At 44.3% G+C, this 21,435-nt stretch overlaps 1 protein-coding gene across 1 annotated transcript in view; it reads right to left on the reverse strand.

Moving 5' to 3' along the window:
* Positions 1-6,195, reverse strand: part of GPNMB (glycoprotein nmb) — a 28,687-nt gene extending 22,492 nt beyond the window's left edge. The window contains exon 1 of the mRNA XM_067746154.1: positions 5,934-6,195. Within this exon, the coding sequence (XP_067602255.1) occupies positions 5,934-6,003 (70 nt within the window). The 5' untranslated portion in view covers positions 6,004-6,195. The remainder of the gene's footprint in view (positions 1-5,933) is intronic.
* Positions 6,196-21,435: the final 15,240 nt, after the last annotated feature.

Consider the following 21,435-nt stretch of genomic DNA (forward strand, 5'->3'; position numbering starts at 1 on the left):
CCATTTTATCTGCATTATTGACTTATTAGCTATACCTCTTTGTTTTGAGTGGTTGCTCCAGGGTTTATAGTATTCCAATTCTTTTAAATTTCTTTCCAATCTTGATGTCTGTCTTTTTGCCTTTCCTGATAAGTCTGGTGGTCACATTGTCTGTCCTTTCTTTGAGGACTGTAGCAGACAGTTCCTGCCTGCACCTGTCCTCTTTCTCTTGTTTCAGAGTTTTTACCATAATGATTCAAAATTCTAGAGGATCACTTTCCTAGCTTTCCTTACAGTTTGGGCAGGAACTGATGATTAGATCCTGGCTGACGGGAGCTGAGTGTAAGTCTGATGGAGGCTCTGGGAAACATTTTTCTCTATTATTAAAAAAAAAAAAAGTGGGAAAAAACTCCATTTTTTCCTCCTGAGAATTGATTTTGGAGACAGTAGTATAATGATGTGATGCCTGGACTGTGACAGCCATATTTAACCATGAGGGAAAAAATCTGAGGAAGCAGGCCAGCACACCAAAGGTGTCAGAATAGATGGATGAAAAGAAAGAGTCCTTGACAATATTGTTGAGCTCTTCCTCCAGCCTTGTCTACCTTTGGGTGGATTGAGACAATAAACGTCTTACTCAACCTATTTGAGTATCTGTTACTCACAGGCAAAAGCTCCATTGTCTATAACCCTTGCCAGCTCCTAATCATACACTGCTATAAACTGTTGTCTCATCTAGTCATATGGTCTTGTGTCTTGGTCTGGCTATGGACTCAGAGCCAGGAACGCTGCCTTTTCTCTTACATCCTGAAAGAGGCCTCCTATGAGGGGCGGTATTTAGAAGGTACTCAGAGAAGCCATACTGAATGGATGCCACTAGCCTCTGCCTTCTATTCCTCTTTGTTGGTAGGAGGAAGGGGAAGCATGTAATTGCCTTCTTATAATGGAGGCAGATGGAGTGGGAAAGAACATTGAGCTGGAAGTTATAGAACCCACTACGAAACAGGCTGTGGGATTTCAGGCCATGTTTCTTCTCTGGACCTTCACATCAGGCAAAAAACCACATGTCCTGTGATACTGTGAGATAGTATCTGTTTCCAAAAAGGAACAAAGTGAGGGCAGGAAATTTATGTTTATCAATAAATGTTTATTATAACTGGAAATTCAGTTGAATGTTGAGTCATGGAATGGTAGAATGTTCTATATAGAAAGAACTAAGAGTAGTTCGTTCAAATCCTTTCATTTACAGACGAAGAAATTCAGGCCTAGGGCTTCCCTGGTGGCGCAGTGGTTGAGAGTCCACCTGCCGATGCAGGGGACACGGGTTCGTGCCCCGGTCCGGGAAGATCCCACATGCCGCGGAGCGGCTGGGCCCGTGAGCCATGGCCGCCGAGCCTGCGCGTCCGGAGCCTGTGCTCCGCAACGGGAGAGGCCACAATAGCGAGAGGCCCGCGTACCGCAAAAAAAAAAAAAAAAAAAAAAGAAAGAAATTCAGGCCTAGAGAAGTGATACGATTCACTCAGAGTCATCTGTAATCAAGTAGAAATGAAGATTGGCATCTTTGAGTCCCAGGATCAGTTTTTTCTACTCTTCCGAAGTCTTCCTCTTCCTCAGATCCTGAGTGAATGTCAGTGTTTCCAGAAACATAATCCAAACACAGATTTCTCCACTGATTTTAAATGTCAAAAGTCTGGGCTTCCCTGGTGGCACAGTGGTTAAGAATCCACCTGCCAATGCAGGGGACACGGGTTCGAGCCCTGGCCCGGGAAGATACCACATGCTGCGGAGCAACTAAGCCCGTGCACCACAACTACTGAGCCTGTGCTCTAGAGCCCATGCGCTGCATCCACTGAAGCCCCCGTGCTCTAGAGCCCATGCTCCGCAACAAGAGAAGCCACCACAATGAGAAGCCCGGGCACCGCAATGAAGAGTAGTCCCTGCTCGCCGCAACTAGAGAAAGCCCGTGTGCAGCAACGAACACCCAACACAGCCAATAAATAAATAAATAAATAAAAATAAATTGAAAAAAAAAATGTCAAAAATCAAGGAAAAATGCAAACTTAAAAGGCAAGTGACAAGGAATAGACACATAGGCCCATAGAACAGACTATAAAACCCAGAAATAGACTCACAGATATGCCCTACGGATTTTTGCAAATATAATCCAATGGAGAAAAGATAGCCTTTCAACACATGGCACTGTAAAAAAGTAAAAAACATAGGAAAAATCTTCAGGTTCTAGGTAGGCAAGAATTCTTAGACTTAACACCAAAATTTATAATTTTTTATTTTTTATTTTTTTAAATAAAAAATTATAATTTTTATAAAATTATAAATTATTTTGTAATTTTTAATTTTTTTTATTTTTTTATAATTCTTAGACTTAACACCATAATTTATAACAGGAGAAACTGATAAACTGGGCCTCATTAAAATTAAAAAATTTTGCTCTGTGAAATACCATGTGAAGAGGGTAAAAAGGCACATTACAGGGAGAAAAATATTTGCAAACTACATTTCCAAAACAGGAATAATATCTAGAACATATAAAGGATTTTCAAAACTCAGTGTTAAAAAATCAAATAATCCAGGTAAAAGACCTGACCAGACATTTCACAGATGTGGATGTACAGAAGACAAAGTAACACATGAAAAGATGTTCAATATCATTAGCCAGTGAGTAAATGCACATTAAAACCACAATGAGATATCACTGCATACCTATCAGAAAGACTAAAATGAAAAATACTGACATCAGGGGCTTCCCTGGTGGCTCAGTGGTTAGGAATCTGCCTGCCAATGCAGGGACCATGGGTTCAAGCCCTGGTCCAGGAAGATCCCACATGCCACAGAGCAACTAAGCCCATGAGCCACAACTACTGAGCCCCCGCACCACAACTGCTGAAGCTTGTGTGCCTAGAGCCTGTGCTCTGCAGCAAGAGAAGCCACCGCAATGAGAAGCCTGACCACCACAACGAAGAGTAGCCCCTGCTCGCCCTGACTAGAGAAAGCCCACACGCATCAACGAAGACCCAATGCAGCCAAAAGTAGAATAAATAAATTTATTAAAAACAAATGACATCAGATGTAGGTGAAGATGTAGAGAAACTGAATCACTCATACACTGCTGGTGGAAATGGTACCGCCATTCTGGAAAACGGTCTGGCAGTTTCTTGTAAAACTAAACATGCAATTACTATGCAACCAAGCAGTCGTACTCATGGGCATTTGTCCCAGAAAAATGGAAACTTATGTTCACATAAAAACCTATACATTAATGTTCAGAGCAGCTTTACTCATAATAGCCTAAGCTGCAACAACCCAGAAATCTTTCAGTGGGCGAATGGCTAAACTGTGGTACATCCATGTAGTCCGGCATACCCCTCAGTGATAAAGAACTGGCTACTGATACACACAACAACCTCAATAAATTATGTTGAGTAAAAAAGAGCCAGTTCCCCTAAATTACATACTGTATGATTCCATTTCTCTAACGTTCTTGAAGTTACAAAATTATAAAACTAGAGAATGGATTAGTGGTTGCCAGGGGCTGGGGGTTGGGTGGCGTGGGAAAGGGAAGTGGGTTTAGATCTTTGTGGTGATGTGACTGTTCTGTATTTTGACCGTGTCAAGGTCAATATCTTGGTTGCCACATTGTACTACAACTTTGCAAAATGTTACCATTGGGAGAAACCCCCTAAAGAGTACATAGCGGGGACCTCTTTGTATTATTTCTTGAAAGTGCATGGGAATCTATAATAACCTCAAAATAAAAAGTAGAATTAAAAAATAAAATAAAAAACCCCAACAGTAAGACTTTAAAAAAGAAAGTGGGGAGGGGAATAGATGTGAAGGTAAATGGGGTCACACCCAGCACCCCTGTGGCTGTTCCCTCTACCCTTCGGACGCCCTGCTCTACTAGCAGAGACATGGCGGCTGGGCCACTTGTGAGCTACTCTGTCAATAGCCTCTCCTTCCTCTTTTTACCACGGCTGTGACTGGAAAATGGCAAGGAATCCCTTGGTGTCTTATATACTGCTAAATTCTACCCATCCTTATTTTTTGCGGCCAGGATATTTCTTCTTAAGGCAAGGTGAAGCCAGGCACAGCAGGTTTTGTTACGTGGTAATAGGTTGGGCCTCCTCTCAAACTGCCGGCCAGCCTCAGGCTGATCTGCCTTGCTGAGCAGAGCAAGGGGGTGCTGGTGGACCGGAGGCTAGAATTAGGTGCAGGGGCCAGTCACTCGTGGTCCAGCCCCACGGCTGGCAGGAAGGACAGCGGCTGCCACGAAAGCCTTCCTCGTCCTCGTATCCGCCGTGCGGCCCTTCCCCCTTGCCTGGGACAGGGGAACAGCGCCAGCTTGCCCGGCCTCCCGGGGCTGTTGCAAGGCCCCGTGCGGCCCAGACGAGTGACAAATCCCTGGTCGCCGCTCTCCGGCCCGGCCCCGCGCCGGCACAGCCCCTGCATCTGGGCTCCTGGGTCAAAGTCGCTGCTCCTCTTCCTGCCCCGTCACCGGCCTCAGCGCTGGCGGCACAACTGGCCTCCCGACACTCTCCTCCCCTACCCCCCAGCCCAGGTCCCCATCCCGGAACCCCAGCACCGCGGGCTCCCGGCGCGCCCAGCGCCCCCCACCCCCCATTCCACGAGCCTGCAGCGCCCCCTCTCTTTCTCCTCCACCCAGCCGCCGCCGGGCATCGCACTCTGCAAAGACCTCTTCGCTGTAGGGCTTTTCTCTCCCGCTGGGAGGAGTGAGAGGAACGCGTGCACGTGTGTCCAGGATCCTCCACTCTCAGATCTGGGCCCAGCAGGTGAAAAGCCGGACCTGGGCTCGTTTGCTCACCCGTTAAAGAGTGGGAGGACCATGTGCTCCACAAAGGGGGCTGTGAGGACTAGCCGACTGATTTAAGGCGGCCAGCTCAGTGAGCACACATGGTGGGTCCCTTCTCAGCGCCTACCTTCCCCCCCTCCCTCCCGTGGGGTCGTCTGGCAAAATCAGGACTTTTCCTCCAGGGAACGTTGTCACTCTACTGGAGTGAGGTGGAGTGGACCTTCTGGGAGATGTCTAATTCACTTCCTTCTCCCACTCCACTGGAGGATAGGGGCTGCCATGGCCGCCCATCCCCTGGACTGGACAAGTGGGCCACCGGTGAGCTCAGTGGCTCGCAGCTCTGGCTTCCGTTCCAAACACAAGAGGAGATTTTTAAACAAGGATGCTCCAACCCCACCTCCAAAGATTCTCATCTCATTGATCTGGGCATCAGCATTGTTAAAAAGTCCCCAGCCTCTACTCTAACTAGAAAAGAGACCCAGGGCTTTAGCGCTTTTCTCAGTATCCTCACTACAGTGGCAGCAAACTCCTGCAGGTCTGTGAAAACCTATCAGCAGGATTTTTTTTTGTCAAGCGGCTTGTGGGATCTTAGTTCCCTGACCAGGGATCAAAGCTGGGCCCTCGGCAGTGAAAGCGTGGAGTCCAAACCACCAGGGAATTCCCTCAGCAGGATTGGCGATAGCTTCTGGGTTGGGATTATTAGAAAGTCTGATTCCAGATTTTGGGCCCCATTTCATCTGAGGCTCTTTCCTGTTGGATGGCAACGAAACAAAATTTAGTGGGTAGCGTTGCTGTGGTCTCAAGCCAGAGACTGTGCCCTTCATCACCGCCCCCCCCCCCCCCCGCAATGTCTCTAACAGAGTGGGTGGCAATTTTGATAGAAAAAAGCTCCACAGCAGAGGGGCTGCACGTCTTTCACTTCAAGAGCCTGGAGCAAAGAATGGGGACTGAACGCATTCTGCCGTACTTTCAACATCCCCAACGGTTTTCAGAAGAAGAAACAAGTGAGCGTGAAATCTTCCTAAAGTCCAACTTTGGGCTCAGGCAGAGTTACTTCAGACAAACCCATCACTTCAGACAATAGCCAGAGAATGGGTTAAAAATACAGAAATGGACAGTTACTCACGTTTGGCAGCATCAAGTGGCAGTCTTGCAGCCAGCAGCAGAAATCCCAGGAAACAGTAGAGACATTCCATGCTGAATTCTCACGGATCCCGGCAATCAAGGTTTAACTTGTAACTCCTCTGGCTCCATCCGCTAAGAGCAACAGTGTTCTTCTGGTTTTTGCTGTGCTCCACTCCTTATTTTCATTAAATATGGGCCTCGGGGCAGATCATGTGATGGTATTAAGCTGCATGGCTTGATCTGGTCTCTGGAGTTCAACCACTCATGTGCTTCTGACTCACTTGCTCTTAGTATCTATTTATTCACTTTTCAGATGCACACCATTGCAGTGTTGCTATTCCATATTTCTAGTTAAAGGGACTTACTTTCCTATGGGTCCTATTTTGATAGCCTTCCCCAAATAAAATTTCAATCTCCAACCTCACCGATTTTTTTAATTTTTAAAATGTTTTGTTATCTTATATTTTGAATTAGATTCTGTTCATTCATTCTGTTCGTTTTTTTTAACTTTTGAATTTTATTTTATTTTTTATACAGCAGGTTCTTATTAGTCATCAATTTTTTAAAAAATTTATTTATTTTTGACTGTGTTGGGTCTTCGTTTCTGTGCGAGGGCTTTCTCTAGTTGTGGCAAGCGGGAGCTGCTCTTCATCGCGGTGCGCGGGCCTCTCACTATCGCGGCCTCTCTTGTTGCGGAGCACAGGCTCCAGACGCGCAGGCTCAGTAGTTGTGGCTCACAGGCCTAGTTGCTCTGCGGCATGTGGGATCTTCCAAGACCAGGGCTCGAACCCGTGTCCCCTGCGTTAGCAGGCAGATTCTCAACCACTGTACCACCAGGGAAGTCCAGTCATCAATTTTATACACATCAGTGTATACATGTCAATCCCAATCGTCCGATTCATCACACCACCTTCCCCACTTGCCGCTGCTTTCCCCCCTTGGTGTCCATACGTTTGTTCTCTACATCTGTGTCTCAATTTCTGCCCTGCAAACCGGTTCATCTGTACCATTTTTCTCCAACCTCACTGATTATTAACTTGCTGTGACTCGTTTGGTGATTCACTCACCCAGCTCATGTTGAAATGTCACAATTATGCTTCTTTTGCCATAATTTAGACGACCACCTCTTCCCAGCACTAGCTAGTGCTTGTACATCCCCTTCCCCCAAGAGGAAACTAAGACGGGGAGCGATCTCTTCCATCACTTGAAATGGTGGATGACATACATGGATAAAAACATACGCTGTGCCGAAAGGGGACTGAAGTAGCTGCACCACCTCCAGTAGTTGAGAAATTTACTCAAAAGTGCATTTAGGATATCTGTGCAATTCCATATAACTTTTGGAACCACCTGCATCATTTTTGAGCTCAAAGCATTTACTTGTGTTGTATCACTCAGGACCAACTGCATTCAACATACAGCATATTTACTTCATGTTACAGAAAGCAAGCATTAAATGTAAAAACAAGCTCGCCTAGAACATACATCTTATCAAATCGTTTCTGGTTACAGAATGTGCAGAAAATGTGGCAACATGACTTTACTGCATGTGATCGTTCTCTAAGTCACACCCACATAACTGTTTTCAGTACACATAGAAGCCCTGGTCAGGGGTGAGGGGAAAATTTGTGGTAGTGATTTATGTTTCAGTGTGCTAATGATGAATAGAAATAAATAGTCTGTGAAACTCCCTACCCTAAGGCCACACACAGCTCTTTAGAGCTGCTTTTACAGCCATTGAAGCAAATATGAAGCGAGCAACAGGGAAGGGAACAAATGCAAAACTGAAACAAAACTGTTTTCAAATACAGATGAGTAAGTGAATAATGGAAGTAGCTGTTGGTTTTATGTAATGTATATTACATAAATTACATATAATCTATATAGTTCTGTTTTCTTTTTACAACAAACATGAATAACTTTTATAATTAAGAAAAGCTCTTCAGTGTAGGGGAAACTCACTATTGATTTTTGAAAAGTATGATTTCCCTTTGTTGCTTACGATTAGTTCTGGCCTCTATTTTTGGCCAGATTAGCTCTTTCTGTCTCTAAGAAAACTGGAAGTGTCAGACTCTTAGGTAAGGAGATCTTATTTAGGGTGACAGACACAATGATCAAGTCTTCTCTCCTTCCCTCTCCCGTCAACAGGCGATAGCAATGAACTAAGGCAACAGGCAAAAGGTAGGCAGCTGGATGGAGGCCAAGGCACCAGAAATTCTTAATTTCAAAGCACCACAAATTGGCTAATCAGTGCCTTGATAATCAACAGCTGACAACATATAAAGTCCTTTGTAGGTTTCAAGATACTGGGCTATTTTGGATAAGAAATATCTTCAAGCTGTTTTTCTTTCCTTGCAAAATAAAATTATACTGTGAAAAAGGTTTGAAATAGTTCCTTCAAAGAAGGGAAGCCTCGCAATTACCTGGTATTATCCACATGATTATCCTGGTGGAAATGCTGTTGAGCAAATAGTCAACTTCTGAGAACGTCCTAAATGGCCTCTCAGCGGCCTGGGTTCTGGCACCCCTCGTGCAGCCACAGTCCCAACCTGAGGAGTAGCCCCTGAGCTGGGAGAAAGGTAGCAGCCACCTCAAGGAAGGCTCGTGGAGGGGCAGGTGGCAGCCACGCCCAGGTGTCACGGCAGGCGGTGGGGGAGTTCCCTTTAGTTTTAGGAATTTTTTAGTTCAAACTGCTGTTTTTAAGCAAGATAATAAAAATGAAGGCCCTTTCCTCTCCAACTCTTGTAAATAGCTGTTGGATGAGTTCCCTATCGCCACCGTTAGCAGAATTTGCAGAGACCTGGAGGCTTGAAACGACACAAATCTAATACCTTGCTTTCTGGTATGGGTCTCAGCAGGCTAAAATCAAAGCGGTAGCAGGGAAGCTCCAATGAAGCATCTGTTTCTTTTACCTTTTCTAGCTTCTAGAGGTCTCCCTGCATTTCCCGGCTCGGGCCTGCTTCCATCTTCAAAGCCAGTCGCGCCGGGCACGTCTTTCTCACACCCAATCACTCTGATACTGATTCTCCTTTCTCCCTCTCTCACTTATAAAACCTTGTGATTACATTGGGCTCACCTGGATAATCCAGGTTAATTTCCTTGTCTTAAAGTCCGTTGATTAGCAACGTTAATACCATCTGCAGCCTTTAATTCCCTCTTGCCACAGGACAGCTTCACAGGTTCCCGGATTAGGATGTGGATATCTTTGGGGGCGCCATTATTCCGCCTATCACAGTTATACAGCAGGTGACTTAGCAAAAAATTCTGTGTATAAGAACAGTGTGTGATAAGAACAGTGATGGGAAGTAACTCTCAGAGGTTACATGACTTGCTGAAACAAAGCTTTTGATATTTGGCAGAGCAGAAGGCAAGAATAAACTGAAGATAAAGGAATCAGTTCAGAGAGAGAGAAAGCCCATGTGACTGTTTTGTCCTAATGTGGGCTTTTTAACGTGTTATAATCAGAGTCACAGTTTTCAGATTTAAGCATTAACAAATGACGCAGAGACTTCTGTTTTGTGTCCCGTTCCTCGGCCTCTCCTGTCTGGGTGCTTCCCACATGAATAAGTAATTAAACCCCCTGGTTTCTAGGTTTGCTAAGCTTTGAAATTACTCTTCCGTGAAAATACTTTCCCTCGCTTTTCAGGGAAAGAGGAGAAAAGGTCAGTGCATCGTTTTCTGGTCACCTCTGCTATCACAAAGTGGTAACAGCTGTTGTATTTTTAGCCTGATTTTCTACCTGCAGGAATCAGACCACTAGACTCCGGTAAAGGAGTTTTCTTCTTGGGGTGCTGGCTGCAAACCTTTTTTGACGAGACTATTCTTAAGGAGTTGCCCATTTGAGCTTAGAAAGAGCAGTAGGTGTAGAAAAGTGTGGGTTATCATACTAAGTCCTAGTTTTGTTATTAAAGTATTTTCTCTGAATTATTAGTGTAGAAGGAGAATAAGACATGAGAGTTTAATGAGTGGATGTGGAAGCAACGATGCCTTTCTTTTCTACTTTTGGTGCCCGTAGATCAGTGGGACACAAGAGAGAACTAGAATGGGATCTAAGCAGACAGAGAGAAGGGAGGGGCAAAAATAGAAATCTGAATGGAAACCTGGCTTCCAGATTTTTGATAATTATGGATTATCCAGACATGTCTCAGATCACAGGAGCCAGTGCATTGAGCTCATTCATGGGAGATCAATTGTAAGCCCAAGAAAGAAGTTAGAGCAAAAATCAAAAGGGATTTTAACTGTAGAAGAAAGGTCAGGAAACTGAAGCTGGAATAGCCTCTTGGATCTTTGTTCTCATGTCTAAATTCAGCTTTTTCTCAATGAAATTTTTTAACACCTCAGATAGAATTTAATTCACCAGTGGAGGTCTGCCTTTCTATACTAGCCTCTGCCTTTCTATACTAGCCATCATCAACCAAGGCATGAATGACAATCTCTGACCTCAGAGGAGCATAGGATCTCATGGGGAGAATAAGACTCATAGACCAGGTAATAGTATGAAACACCTTTTGAAATTCTTATTCTGGAAACTTTCAAACATACACAATATAGAGAGAATGACATAATCAACTTCCATGTACGCATCACTTGCTCCAAGGATCATCAATATATGGCCAGTCTCGTCTTATTCATCCCCCTCCCCACACCGTTATCTGCTGGATTATTTAAATACCAATCCTACACATCACTGGTGTGTGGCGTTTAAATTAAGTAATGTAGATAGAGCTAAAGGAGTTCAGAGAAGATGGAGGATGTAGAGAAATCTTTATGGAGAAAGTATGACTTAGTTCTTGAGTGATGAGTTAAGCTGGATAAGCACAGAGGAGGCACGGGGAGAGTGCATTCAGGTAGGAGGGCGTAATGTGAATAGAAGAAGGACCATTTTTTACAAAAAGGAATGAAGCGCAGATGCGTGCTACGATGTGGATGCACCCGGAAAACAATATGCTAAGTGAAAGAAACCAGACGAAAACGGTCACATGTTGTATGATTCTCTTATATGAAATATCCAGAATAGGCAAATGCATAGAAAGAAAACAGATGGGTGATTGCCAGGGGCTCTAGGGAGGGGAGAATGGGGAATAACTGCTTAATGAGCGTGGGTTTCATTTTGGCATGGTGAAAAAGTTTGGGACCTAAATAGAGGTGGTGGTTGGAAAACATGGTGAATGTATTAGATGCCACTGAATTGTTCACTTTAAAATGGTTCATATGAGTGGCATGGACATATATACACTACCAAATGTAAAATAGATAGCTAGTGGGAAGCAGCCGCATAGCACAGGGAGATCAGATCGGTGCTTTGTGACCACCTAGAGGGGTGGGATAGGGCGGGTGGGAGGGAGACGCAAGAGGGAGGGGATATGGGGATATATGTATATGTATAGCTGATTCATTCTGTTATAAAGCAGAAACTAACACACCATTGTAAAACAATTATACTCCAATAAAAATGTTAAATAAATAAAGTATAAAATATTTACTATAAAAAATGGTTCATGTTATGTTATGTGAATTTCACCCTGATTACAAAAACAAAAACAAAAAAAGAACAGTAATGATTAACTCCATGACACCCTTTGTTAGGTGTTGCAGGCACGATGCTAGAAACCGAGGATAAAAGGGCACCAAGCATTATGGCGCTGGCAGTCCAGTTGGAGTTAGCAGCCAGGTGAAGAAGCTTGTGCAGGGGCTACGGTAGAAATATGTCAGGGTGCACACTGAGGGCACGATGAAAGGGGCTGCTCAGTCCCAGCTGGGTAGCACTGTCCAGTACAAATATAATGTGAGCCACGTGTGTAACTTTAAATTTCCTGGCAGCCACATTTTAAAAAACTAAAGAGAAACAGTTGAAATTCTTTTCAGACTATGTTCCATTTAACTCGATATCTCTAAAACATCATTTCAGCATGTAATCAATGTGTAAAATTATTGATGAGATATTTTATTTTATTTTATTTTATTTTGCGGTACGCAGGCCTCTCACTGTTGTGGCCTCTCCCGTTGCGGAGCACAGGATCCGGACGCGCAGGCTCAGCGGCCATGGCTCACGGGCCCAGCTGCTCCGCGGCATGTGGGATCTTCCCAGACCGGGGCATGAACCCGTGTCCGCTGCATCGACAGGCGGACTCCCAACCACTGCACCACCAGGGAAGCCCAGATATTGTATATTTTTTTCATGCAAAGTCTTTGAAGTCCAGTGTGTATTTTAGACCAGCACATTGCAAGTGCTCACTGGCCACATGTGCCAGTGGCTGGTGTGTCACACAGAGCAGCTCCACAGGGACAGGAAGAGCTTCCCCACGGGTTGAGCAGTGGCCTGGAGTTTGTGTTGCTCCAGGCAACCAAGTCAGGGGTTGGGGGCCACAGCTGGAGGGGAGCTATGAGGGTGACATGCTCACCCTACAGCCAGGGCAGAGGGTCAAGCCTGATTTCTACGGAGAGCGTAATAGGGACAATGTTTTAATGCACATCTGGTATTGTTTTCTCTGACCTATTTCCCAGGAGTGGAGATAAAGAAGAGGAAACACAGAGGTCGAGTTCCCATTACACATAATTGATTTAATGCCCACTCCCTACACCCAACTGTCTGTCTCCAGCATTCTTTTCTTATTTTTTTTTTCCAGAGGAAAATTTATTTATTTATTGGCTGTCTTGGGTCTTCGTTGCGGTGCGCATGCTTCTCATTGCGGTGGCTTCTCTTGTTGCGAAGCACGGGCTCTAGGCACGCGGGCTCAGTAGTTGTGGCTCATGGGCTCTAGAGCGCAGGCTCAGTAGTTGTGGCGCACGGGCTTAATTGCTCCGCGGCATGTGGGATCTTCCCAGACCAGGGCTCGAACCCGTGTCCCCTGCATTGGCAGGCGGATTCTTAACCACTGCGCCACCAAGGAAGCCCTCTTTAGTCTTCTTGAATCTGGAACATTCCCTCAGCCTACTTTATCTTTCAAGACATTAATATTTTTGAAGAGTGTTTTACAGAATGCCCCTCATTTTAGGGTTCTCTCATGCTTCCTCATGCTTACATTCAGGTTCTGCATTTTGAGTACTGCATAAGTAATACTACTTCCCTTTTATTGCATCACATGTTCTAATAACTTTTGAACACTTTTCTAGTCACTAAATTGAAGAGAGTATTACTTAAAAGTAAGTACATACAAACACTTAGCACAGGGCAAGGCATAGAGTAGGCTCTGGACAATTCTTATGGATTGAGGTTTGGAGGCCTTATGCCAATAAGAGAGGGCTATTGCAATTCTCACATGAAATTTATAAAACAAATAGAAGTTTCCTTCACATAAAAAGCAGGAAGCTTCTGATTTAAGTATATATGGGAAAATTCTGAAAATGTTTAGAATGTGATTTCATTGAAGACATACATAACTACAGTGAAACAAACCTCAGCTCACACACATAATAACACAATCTCATTACAGCAGATCAGTTTTTATAAAGAGGCTACATTCCATCTTGTTCTCTTTATCTTCAGCATTTTCTTAATTTGGTGGGTTTGGACAAAAACTTTCTTGCACATTTATGTATCTTTCTTTTGTGAATCATGTGAATTCTAAAGCTTATGTAGTTTTAGAGCTAAATGGTATCTATTCACTAATCCTTTACATGAAATGACTGAAAATGAAACAGGGTTTTTCTCAATACCTTGAACTAAATACGGAAATGCAAAAGAACTCCAGTTCAGTGAAGAGTGTGCCCAGCTGCACACTCTGTTCCAGAGCCGAGACCTGTGAGTGGAGTCGGGTTTAGGGCCCAGCATCACAGCCCTCACCCCCTGCTTCTCCCAGGGATCCAGGAGAAGGGGATACAGTTGGAAGCTGACACCAATTCTCATGGATCCCTTTCTTTTCACCCGTTCACCACAGAATGCAAATTCTATTACAATTTTTGAGTATGTGTGTGTGTGTGTGTGTGTGTGTGTGTGTGTGTATTGGGGGTGCCGATAATATTGACAACAGGTCATAAAAAGTGTAATGTTTGACTGAAGCAGAGAGAGCAACTCCATAGCCACATTTGAATTTCTGGGAGAAGTTTGGGTAGACTGTGGTTCATGGCAGGAGTCAATGCTTTAAAGTTTAAATTTTTAAATATGTTTTGTTGTTCTTTTGACCACTTCCTTACCTTCTTCTGGCATTAGGAAACATTGATCTACAAAGTTAAGGCTATGCACTGAAGTGGTCAAGGAAGTTGCCTTTGTGAAACAAAGTGTTTTACTCGCTACATATGAATTTGTAGTTTCTACCCCTGCACCTATTTCCCCCAAGTTTTTGTGGGGCAGGACTGTGTGGATTATGTTCATGCCTGGGTCTTAAAGGCAGGTGGGACTGTCAGAATAGGACAAGAGTGTGGGGGCAGATCCCACAAAGTCATAGACTGAAAAAAATTTGGGAAACACTGATATTGAGGAAGAAGAGCGGCCAAATCTTCTAAAAGTATATAAAACCCACCACATCATAACACTCTCTTTACAGAGCTGGCATTTCGAGATTTCTAGGTTTAAAAATTATATTAGGGCTTCCCTGGTGGCGCAGTGGTTGAGAGTCCGCCTGCCGATGCAGGGGACACGGGTTTGTGCCCCCGTCTGGGAAGATCCCACGTGCCGCGGAGCGGCTGGGCCCATGAGCCATGGCCGCTGAGCCTGCGTGTCCGGAGCCTGTGCTCCGCAACGGGAGAGGCCACAATAGTGAGAGGCCCGCGTACCTCAAAAAAAAAAAAAAAAAAAAGTTATATTATTTTTCTTGCTATTACTTGTCCTTGTTTGATTTTGTCTTCATTTGCTCATCTGCTGAACTGAGTGTGCAGAGGTTCATAAACAGAATGTGAAACACATAAGTCGGGAGAATCAAAGTGGCCACCTGTCGGGGCAGGCTGCCAGAGCCGGCGGCTCTGAATCACAGGGGCCCGGATCACATGCTGGGCATTGGCTTCACATCTCTCTGGAACCTGTGTGTTCACATCCTGGCCTTTCTTTCCTACACGCAGCAGCATGCTTTGGTTGGAAGCCATTACTATCGTCCTGTTTGATTGCTTGTTTAACCATTGTGAAAGATCACTCGCGTGATCCTGATGGACCAGCCATTATGCATATAAGAGTTTTGACTATAAGAGGGCAGGCTGTGGGATGCTATTCAATTTATGACCTCCCACCATGTGACTCTGTGCAGCTGAGGGGCCTGACTGTGGACCGTTAAATTTCATTAGAAAAGACCATGCAGAACTTGTAAAAGCTACTCAGTCAATTTTGGTGCTTCTACAGTTTGAAAACCATCTGAAACTATTTGAAAAGTTTATTCTCTTTTAAAATGAGTTATCAATCATAGGGAAGGTTGGAATCAAGCTATTGCTTGGTTCCACTCAGAAAAAAATAGCTCAAATTTTTGGGTTGCCTTTCCAAGTTCAAAAATCAGCCTCATCATTAGTTAATCCTTAGGCAGACGCTATTCTTTGCCTACTCCAAAGCCATGCCCTATTCCTTGTTCTCTGATGCCGTTTGAGTTTTGGGTGGAGATCTCTAGCTCTCAAGGAAGGGGGATCCAGCCCCTGGCCTAAGTGAGCACATGATCCACTTCTGGCTAATACCAAGGGGGGAAGTCTGCTGGGACGGGGGTGTCTCAGGGAATATTTTCTTCTCCTATAAGAGAAGGGTATACCAGGTCATTTCTTTGCCCTTGTTGCTGCCAGTTTTCTGTCTTTGAACATGGTCACTTGAAGAAACTCTCTGAGGAGCTATCTCTATTCTCTTGCAACCCTGAGGGGACAGGGGAAGAGACCTTGAGCTGTTGAATCAGTGCCAGCCCTATCTCTGGATTCCTTGTCACGTTAGAATTAAAAACCCTATCGGTAGGATATTCTGTTACTTGAAGCCAAAAGTAGTCCTATGTGTTATAAATAGCACTGGTTACCTGCAAGGCCCTGTGCTAAGACATCAGGGAAATAAAAGACCTATTGGATACGACTCCCATCCTCAAGGGGCATGCAATCCAGGTGGCAGACCTTTTCCAGTCAAGGGCCAGAGAGTCAATACTTCAGGCTTTGGGAGTTGTACAGTCTCTGTCACAACTACTCAGCCCTGCAGCTGCGGTGAGAAAGCAGGTGTAGACAAGATGGAAATAAGTGATTTTGGCTGGGTTCCAACAGAACTTTATTTATGGACACTGACATTTCATAGGTTGTTCAAGTGTCACAAAATATTCTTCTTCTGTTTTTTCCTCAACCATCTGAAAATGTAAAAACCTTTTTTAGCACACTGTACCAAACTGTGAGGTAGGCTAGACTTGGCTCATGGGCCATAGATTACTGACCCCTGAGCTGGACGAAGGAAAACCCTAGAAAAAAGACTATCTCTTTGATTTATAGGAAGGACGAATTGAAAGTTTTGTTGTTCCACTTTTGTTTTTGAACAAAAGATAACCTCTCGGCAATTGAGAAGGGCTGACCAAGAGGTGAGGGAGGACTGGAAAACCAAGGTGAATGGAAGAAATGTTCAAGGACTTTCATGCTTTTGAGGTTTAGTTTAAGAAGTTCTCTACTCCGCCAGGTCACTTAGATAGTCACCCACACCTACTTCTATTAATCCCATTGTTTCAGCTTTCAGATATTGGTCTTTAATCGATCTAGAGTTCACTTCGTACGTAGTGGTAGGTGGGGATCCAATTTTATTTTCATCCATGTAGTAGCAAGGTTTCCCAAGACCATCTTCCGAGAACCTCTCTTTTCCCCGGTTTGTTGTAGAGGATGTTTGGGAGCAACTTGGGTGTCTGTCACCTGGGGACCAGGAGAGTCAGATGTAAGGATGGGTGCTCTGGGGTACTAGGCAGCAGGGAGAAGAGAAGCCTAGAAGTCCTCACAGCCGCGTGGACCTTAAGACTGTAGGGGGAACATCACACACAACACATGTGTAACTTAAAGACACGTGCATTCACCACTGCCACACCGCCTTTTCACAGAGCCCGAAACAGAGAGTCACCTTAAACATAGAATGCTGGGGTGGGGGAAGATGGGAGTGAGGAAAGTGAACAAGAGAATAAGTAAAATATAAAACAAGGGAACAGACTTATGTGGAGACTAATGAGAATGTGCTTCAAACAGAGGGATAAAGTTAACTCAACTTTCCATCTAGGTTAACATTTTTTTTTTAAGTTTTTTAAGTTAATGAGGATCTTGAAAAACCAGATCTGTTTCATGTTGTGACCTGGGGTTTCCTGATCATTTCTGCCTTCTGAGTGAAAGCCTGGTGATTTATCCTGCCACAGAAATGAAACTTCCCCCAAGGGGGAGTGGCAGATCACTTGATGAATGAAAAAATGCCAGAGGTTTTGTCAAGTGTGGGCTAGTGTGAGAAAAGAAGGTAGCAGTGCTGCAAGAAGAACATTCTGGCAGGGCTGTGAGGCTAGAGCAGAGAGAGTTAGTGGTCATCCACACAGGATAACAACAATGGCAATGACAATGATTGTTTTCCATATGTTGGACAATAATTTTTTTTTTTTGCGGTACGCAGGCCTCTCACTGTTGTGGCCTCTTCCGCTGCGGAGCACAGGCTCCGGACGCGCAGGCCCGGCGGCCATGGCTCACGGGCCCAGCTGCTCCGCAGCACGTGGGATCTTCCCGGACTGGGGCATGAACCCGCGTCCCCTGCATTGGCAGGCGGACTCTCAACCACTGCGCCACCAGGGAAGCCCATGTTGGACAATAATTTAAGTGTTTTACATCCTCACAACAACCCACCAAGGTGAGGAGAGGAGACAATAGGTACTCTAATTGTTCTGATTTTTCAGATGAGGGGACTAAGGCACTGAGAGGTGAAGCAATTTGCCCAAGGTCACACAGTAAGTACTAGAACTGAGATGTGAACCCCTGCAGTCTGGTTCTGGAATCTGCCACTGAACCCTCTTGCTGGGCTGAGGGTTTCACTAGGTGTTATCAGTACCTGATGAAGCTATATCACTGGTACCACTTAACTTATGCTCGTGGTATTAGTGGTTTAACTATAAAAGATTTAACCTTTTAAAAATATGGGGGCATTCAGTATTACAGGGGACAATATATAGATTTTTTTGCCTTAAAATCTTCTTTCAGGAATATTTGTTCTGTGGTTTTATTTCTCAATAAATTCATATACCACCAATTATTTTTAAGTAAAAAATATTGAGGGTCATATTCTTTGCTGGTGCCACAATATACTGTGAAGTGTTCTTCCTGGGTTTGGATATTGGGAATGACACAGGTGAGAAGGGGCCGCTTTGATGGAGGTACAACTATGACAAATTAACAGGTTAACTGGACCTCCTAGTCTCTAATTATATTATTCATAACTGGATCAATGGAAAGGATCCTGGCATGTCTTCATTAGTCTCAAAAACAAATGGTTGCATTTTACACTACCAAACAGATAAAAATACTGTCAGTGAGCAGAATAAATGAAGAGGAAAGAAAGCGATTAGAATAATGTCAGTGAGCTGTAGAAAAGGGAAAGTTAAAGATTTTTGTATTCAGTGCTGTCCAGTGTTAAACTGATCTTTCAGGCCAGTGTTTTGGAGTGTGTTCAAACCACGAAAAAAGAGCAACATTCTTCATTAGCTGGAGATAATAAGAGGCATTTTCAGTGGGATTTAATGCTGGGTAGAGACTGCACCAAGCATGGAAATAACTGAGTCTGAACTCATTGAACTGATTTGTGCTGTTTACTGATGTTCAAAAATAAAAAGACCCCATTGATTCAAGTTTTCTGCCCCCAAATCCTTTCATCAAGTGTGCAAGGAATTGGCATGACACTCAAGGCCACAAAGAGCGACACCATGGAAAAGAGACTCGTAAAGGAAGTGGACTTTTCTGGCAGGAACACGCCACGGCCTGTGAAAGGGAACACTGAATGTCTGTAGGGCCAGGCCAGGGGCCACAGCTGTCAGATGGGGCCTGAGCGGACACATGGCTTCTGCCGAAGGAATCGGGTTTCTGAGAAAGAATTAAGGCTCGGCCGAGGTGCCGGAGGAGAGCTCAGAATGGTGAAAAAGACAGCTGGGGTTGGCACCAGGAGAGCACTCCAGGCCCCCTGAAAGGCAGCAAATAAGGGCCATTGTTCAAGGGCATTCCAGCCCCCAGGGGCTCAACCAGACCTGCTGAGAGGAGGTGGCTGTCCCCCTGTGGGGGCTCACACTGGACTCCAGGATGCACAGAGCTGGAGTTTGCAGGCTTAATCCAACTTTTAAGAGGAGAAGATTATAAAAGTATGCTTTAATAGGGACATCTTTTAGAAATACAGTCCACCCAAAGGGGATGCCCTCGTGAGACAAATGAAAGCGACAATTAGGAAGCATCAACATAAAGGAGGAAGAGGAGAAACGGGCTTTAAGACAGAATTCTCTCTCTCTCCACACCCATCTATATGTATGTATATTTACATTTTAATATGAAAAATTTCAGACATATCTAAGGGCAGAATAGCACAATGATTCCATGTATATCTATCACCTGGATCTAGTCATTACTAACATTTTACCGTGTTTTCTTCATATATTTTGATCTATTTATTTCTTTACCATTATTTTAAAATAAATCCCAGACACTTCCTGCATATTTCTGTATGTATCACTAATAAAAAATCACCTTTTTTTTTTAAAGTTGGAATTGCTTTCACTGGGGTGAGCACCGCTGACCCGCCGTGGTCAGGTAAGTGTTCTACCCCAGAAGGCAGCTGAAGCCTGGCGCCTCCACCCACCACCTCCCTGGGTCAGCGGAACATGCAAAGCCCAGTCAGAGGGTAGAGGCAGGGGTGGAAGCCACCAGGACCTGGGGCTGGATGAACAGGAGCGGGTGGCATCGGGCTGGGCCGCCTTGGTCAGCACATACTGTCCAGGCAGCGTCACTGGGCCCAGCACAGGGGTTGAGGCTCTCTGGGAGAGGCAGGCAGGCAGCACCCCAGGGTAAAAAGAACATGTTTTGTAACTCCAAATTGTAACAGTTCTAACTTAGTAATTCCTTAATATCACTTCATATTTAGGCGACTGTATTGGTTATCTGTTGCTATGTAACAAAAAATTTAGTGGCTTAAAATAGCACAAATTCATTATTTCCCAGAATCCATGATATGGAGGACCACTTGCATTATTAATTAAACAATAATTATTAATTAAGACAATAGTAATTATTACTAGAGCAAACACACTTTTGTGACAGGTATTGTTTTAAACACTTTACAAAACTTAACTCATTTAAGTCTTCATAGCAACCTTACTTAGGCAAATGCTATTACTATTCCCATTTTATAGGTGATAAAATTTGAGGCACAGAGATGTTAAGTAACTTTTCCAATGTCACACAGCTAATAAATGATATAGGTATGATATGAACACCAGCAGACTGGGTTCAAGACCCAGACCCAACCCAAGACCCAGAATCTGTGCTTGTACCACTATATTATGCTGCAGCATTTTATTCCCCTGCCTACTATACACCTCTACTATTCTATCTAAAAGATACCTTAAAGTTACCGTGTTCAAAACTGAACTCCTGATTTTGTCCCCCAAACCAACTCCTTCTACAGCGTGATGGGTATTGTGGATTTGCTTGCTCTACATCTACCCCAAGTTCCTTCTAAAGTACCTTCCAGGGCTTCCCTGGTGGCACAGTGGTTAAGAATCTGCCTGCCAATGCAGGGGACATGGGTTCAATCCCTGCTCCGGGAAGATCCCACATGCTAGGGAGCGACTAAGCCTGCACGCCACAACTACTGAGCCTGCGCTCTAGAGCTCACGTGCCACAACTACTGAGCCCTTGCTCCGCAACAAGAGAAGCCACTGCAGTGAGAAGCCCGCACACAGCAACGAAGACCCAACGCAGCCAAAATAAATAAATACAAATAAAATAAAGTGCCTTCCAATACTGCAGAGGCTGGAAAGCTAAAAACTACATTGCCCAGACTTTCTTGAAGCTAGAGTTCCAGATGTCAGTTAGGTTTTGACAATCAGTTGCAAGACCTGAATTTGGAACTGATTTTATGAGGAGAGGCAGAGCACATGTATCTCTTTACTAATGAGGAGGAAGTGGTAGAGCTCTGAGGCCTGCAGAAGTCAGGGTGGCTTCCTAGCTTAGCAGAGGCAGCTTGCTGACTCTGGCTTGGTCGTGAGACTGAGAGTTTTTCCTAGAAGCTCAGGGTAGAGCCTCTATTGTTACATCATTTTATACTCTGAAATGTCTTTTTCTGCTTCAACTAGAGTGGAAATTTCTGCTAGAGTGTATTCTGTTCTCTGCAGCTGAACCTTGACCGATGATGTAGTCTGCCTTCCCTCAGCAGCAATTCTGTTCTTCCTGGATACGTATGTGTGTCAAAGTTATTTAACTGTACACGTTAAATATGAGCAATAATTTATTATTATTTATTATGCCTCAGTACAGCTATTAAATTAAAGATGAAAATGAAAACATGGTCCATTTGAATTAATTTTTATGTATGATGTGAGGTATGGCTCAAAGTTCATCTTTTGCATGTGAATATC

The sequence above is a fragment of the Pseudorca crassidens genome, chromosome 8 (genome assembly GCF_039906515.1).
Source record: "Pseudorca crassidens isolate mPseCra1 chromosome 8, mPseCra1.hap1, whole genome shotgun sequence".
Classification (NCBI taxonomy): domain Eukaryota; kingdom Metazoa; phylum Chordata; class Mammalia; order Artiodactyla; family Delphinidae; genus Pseudorca; species Pseudorca crassidens.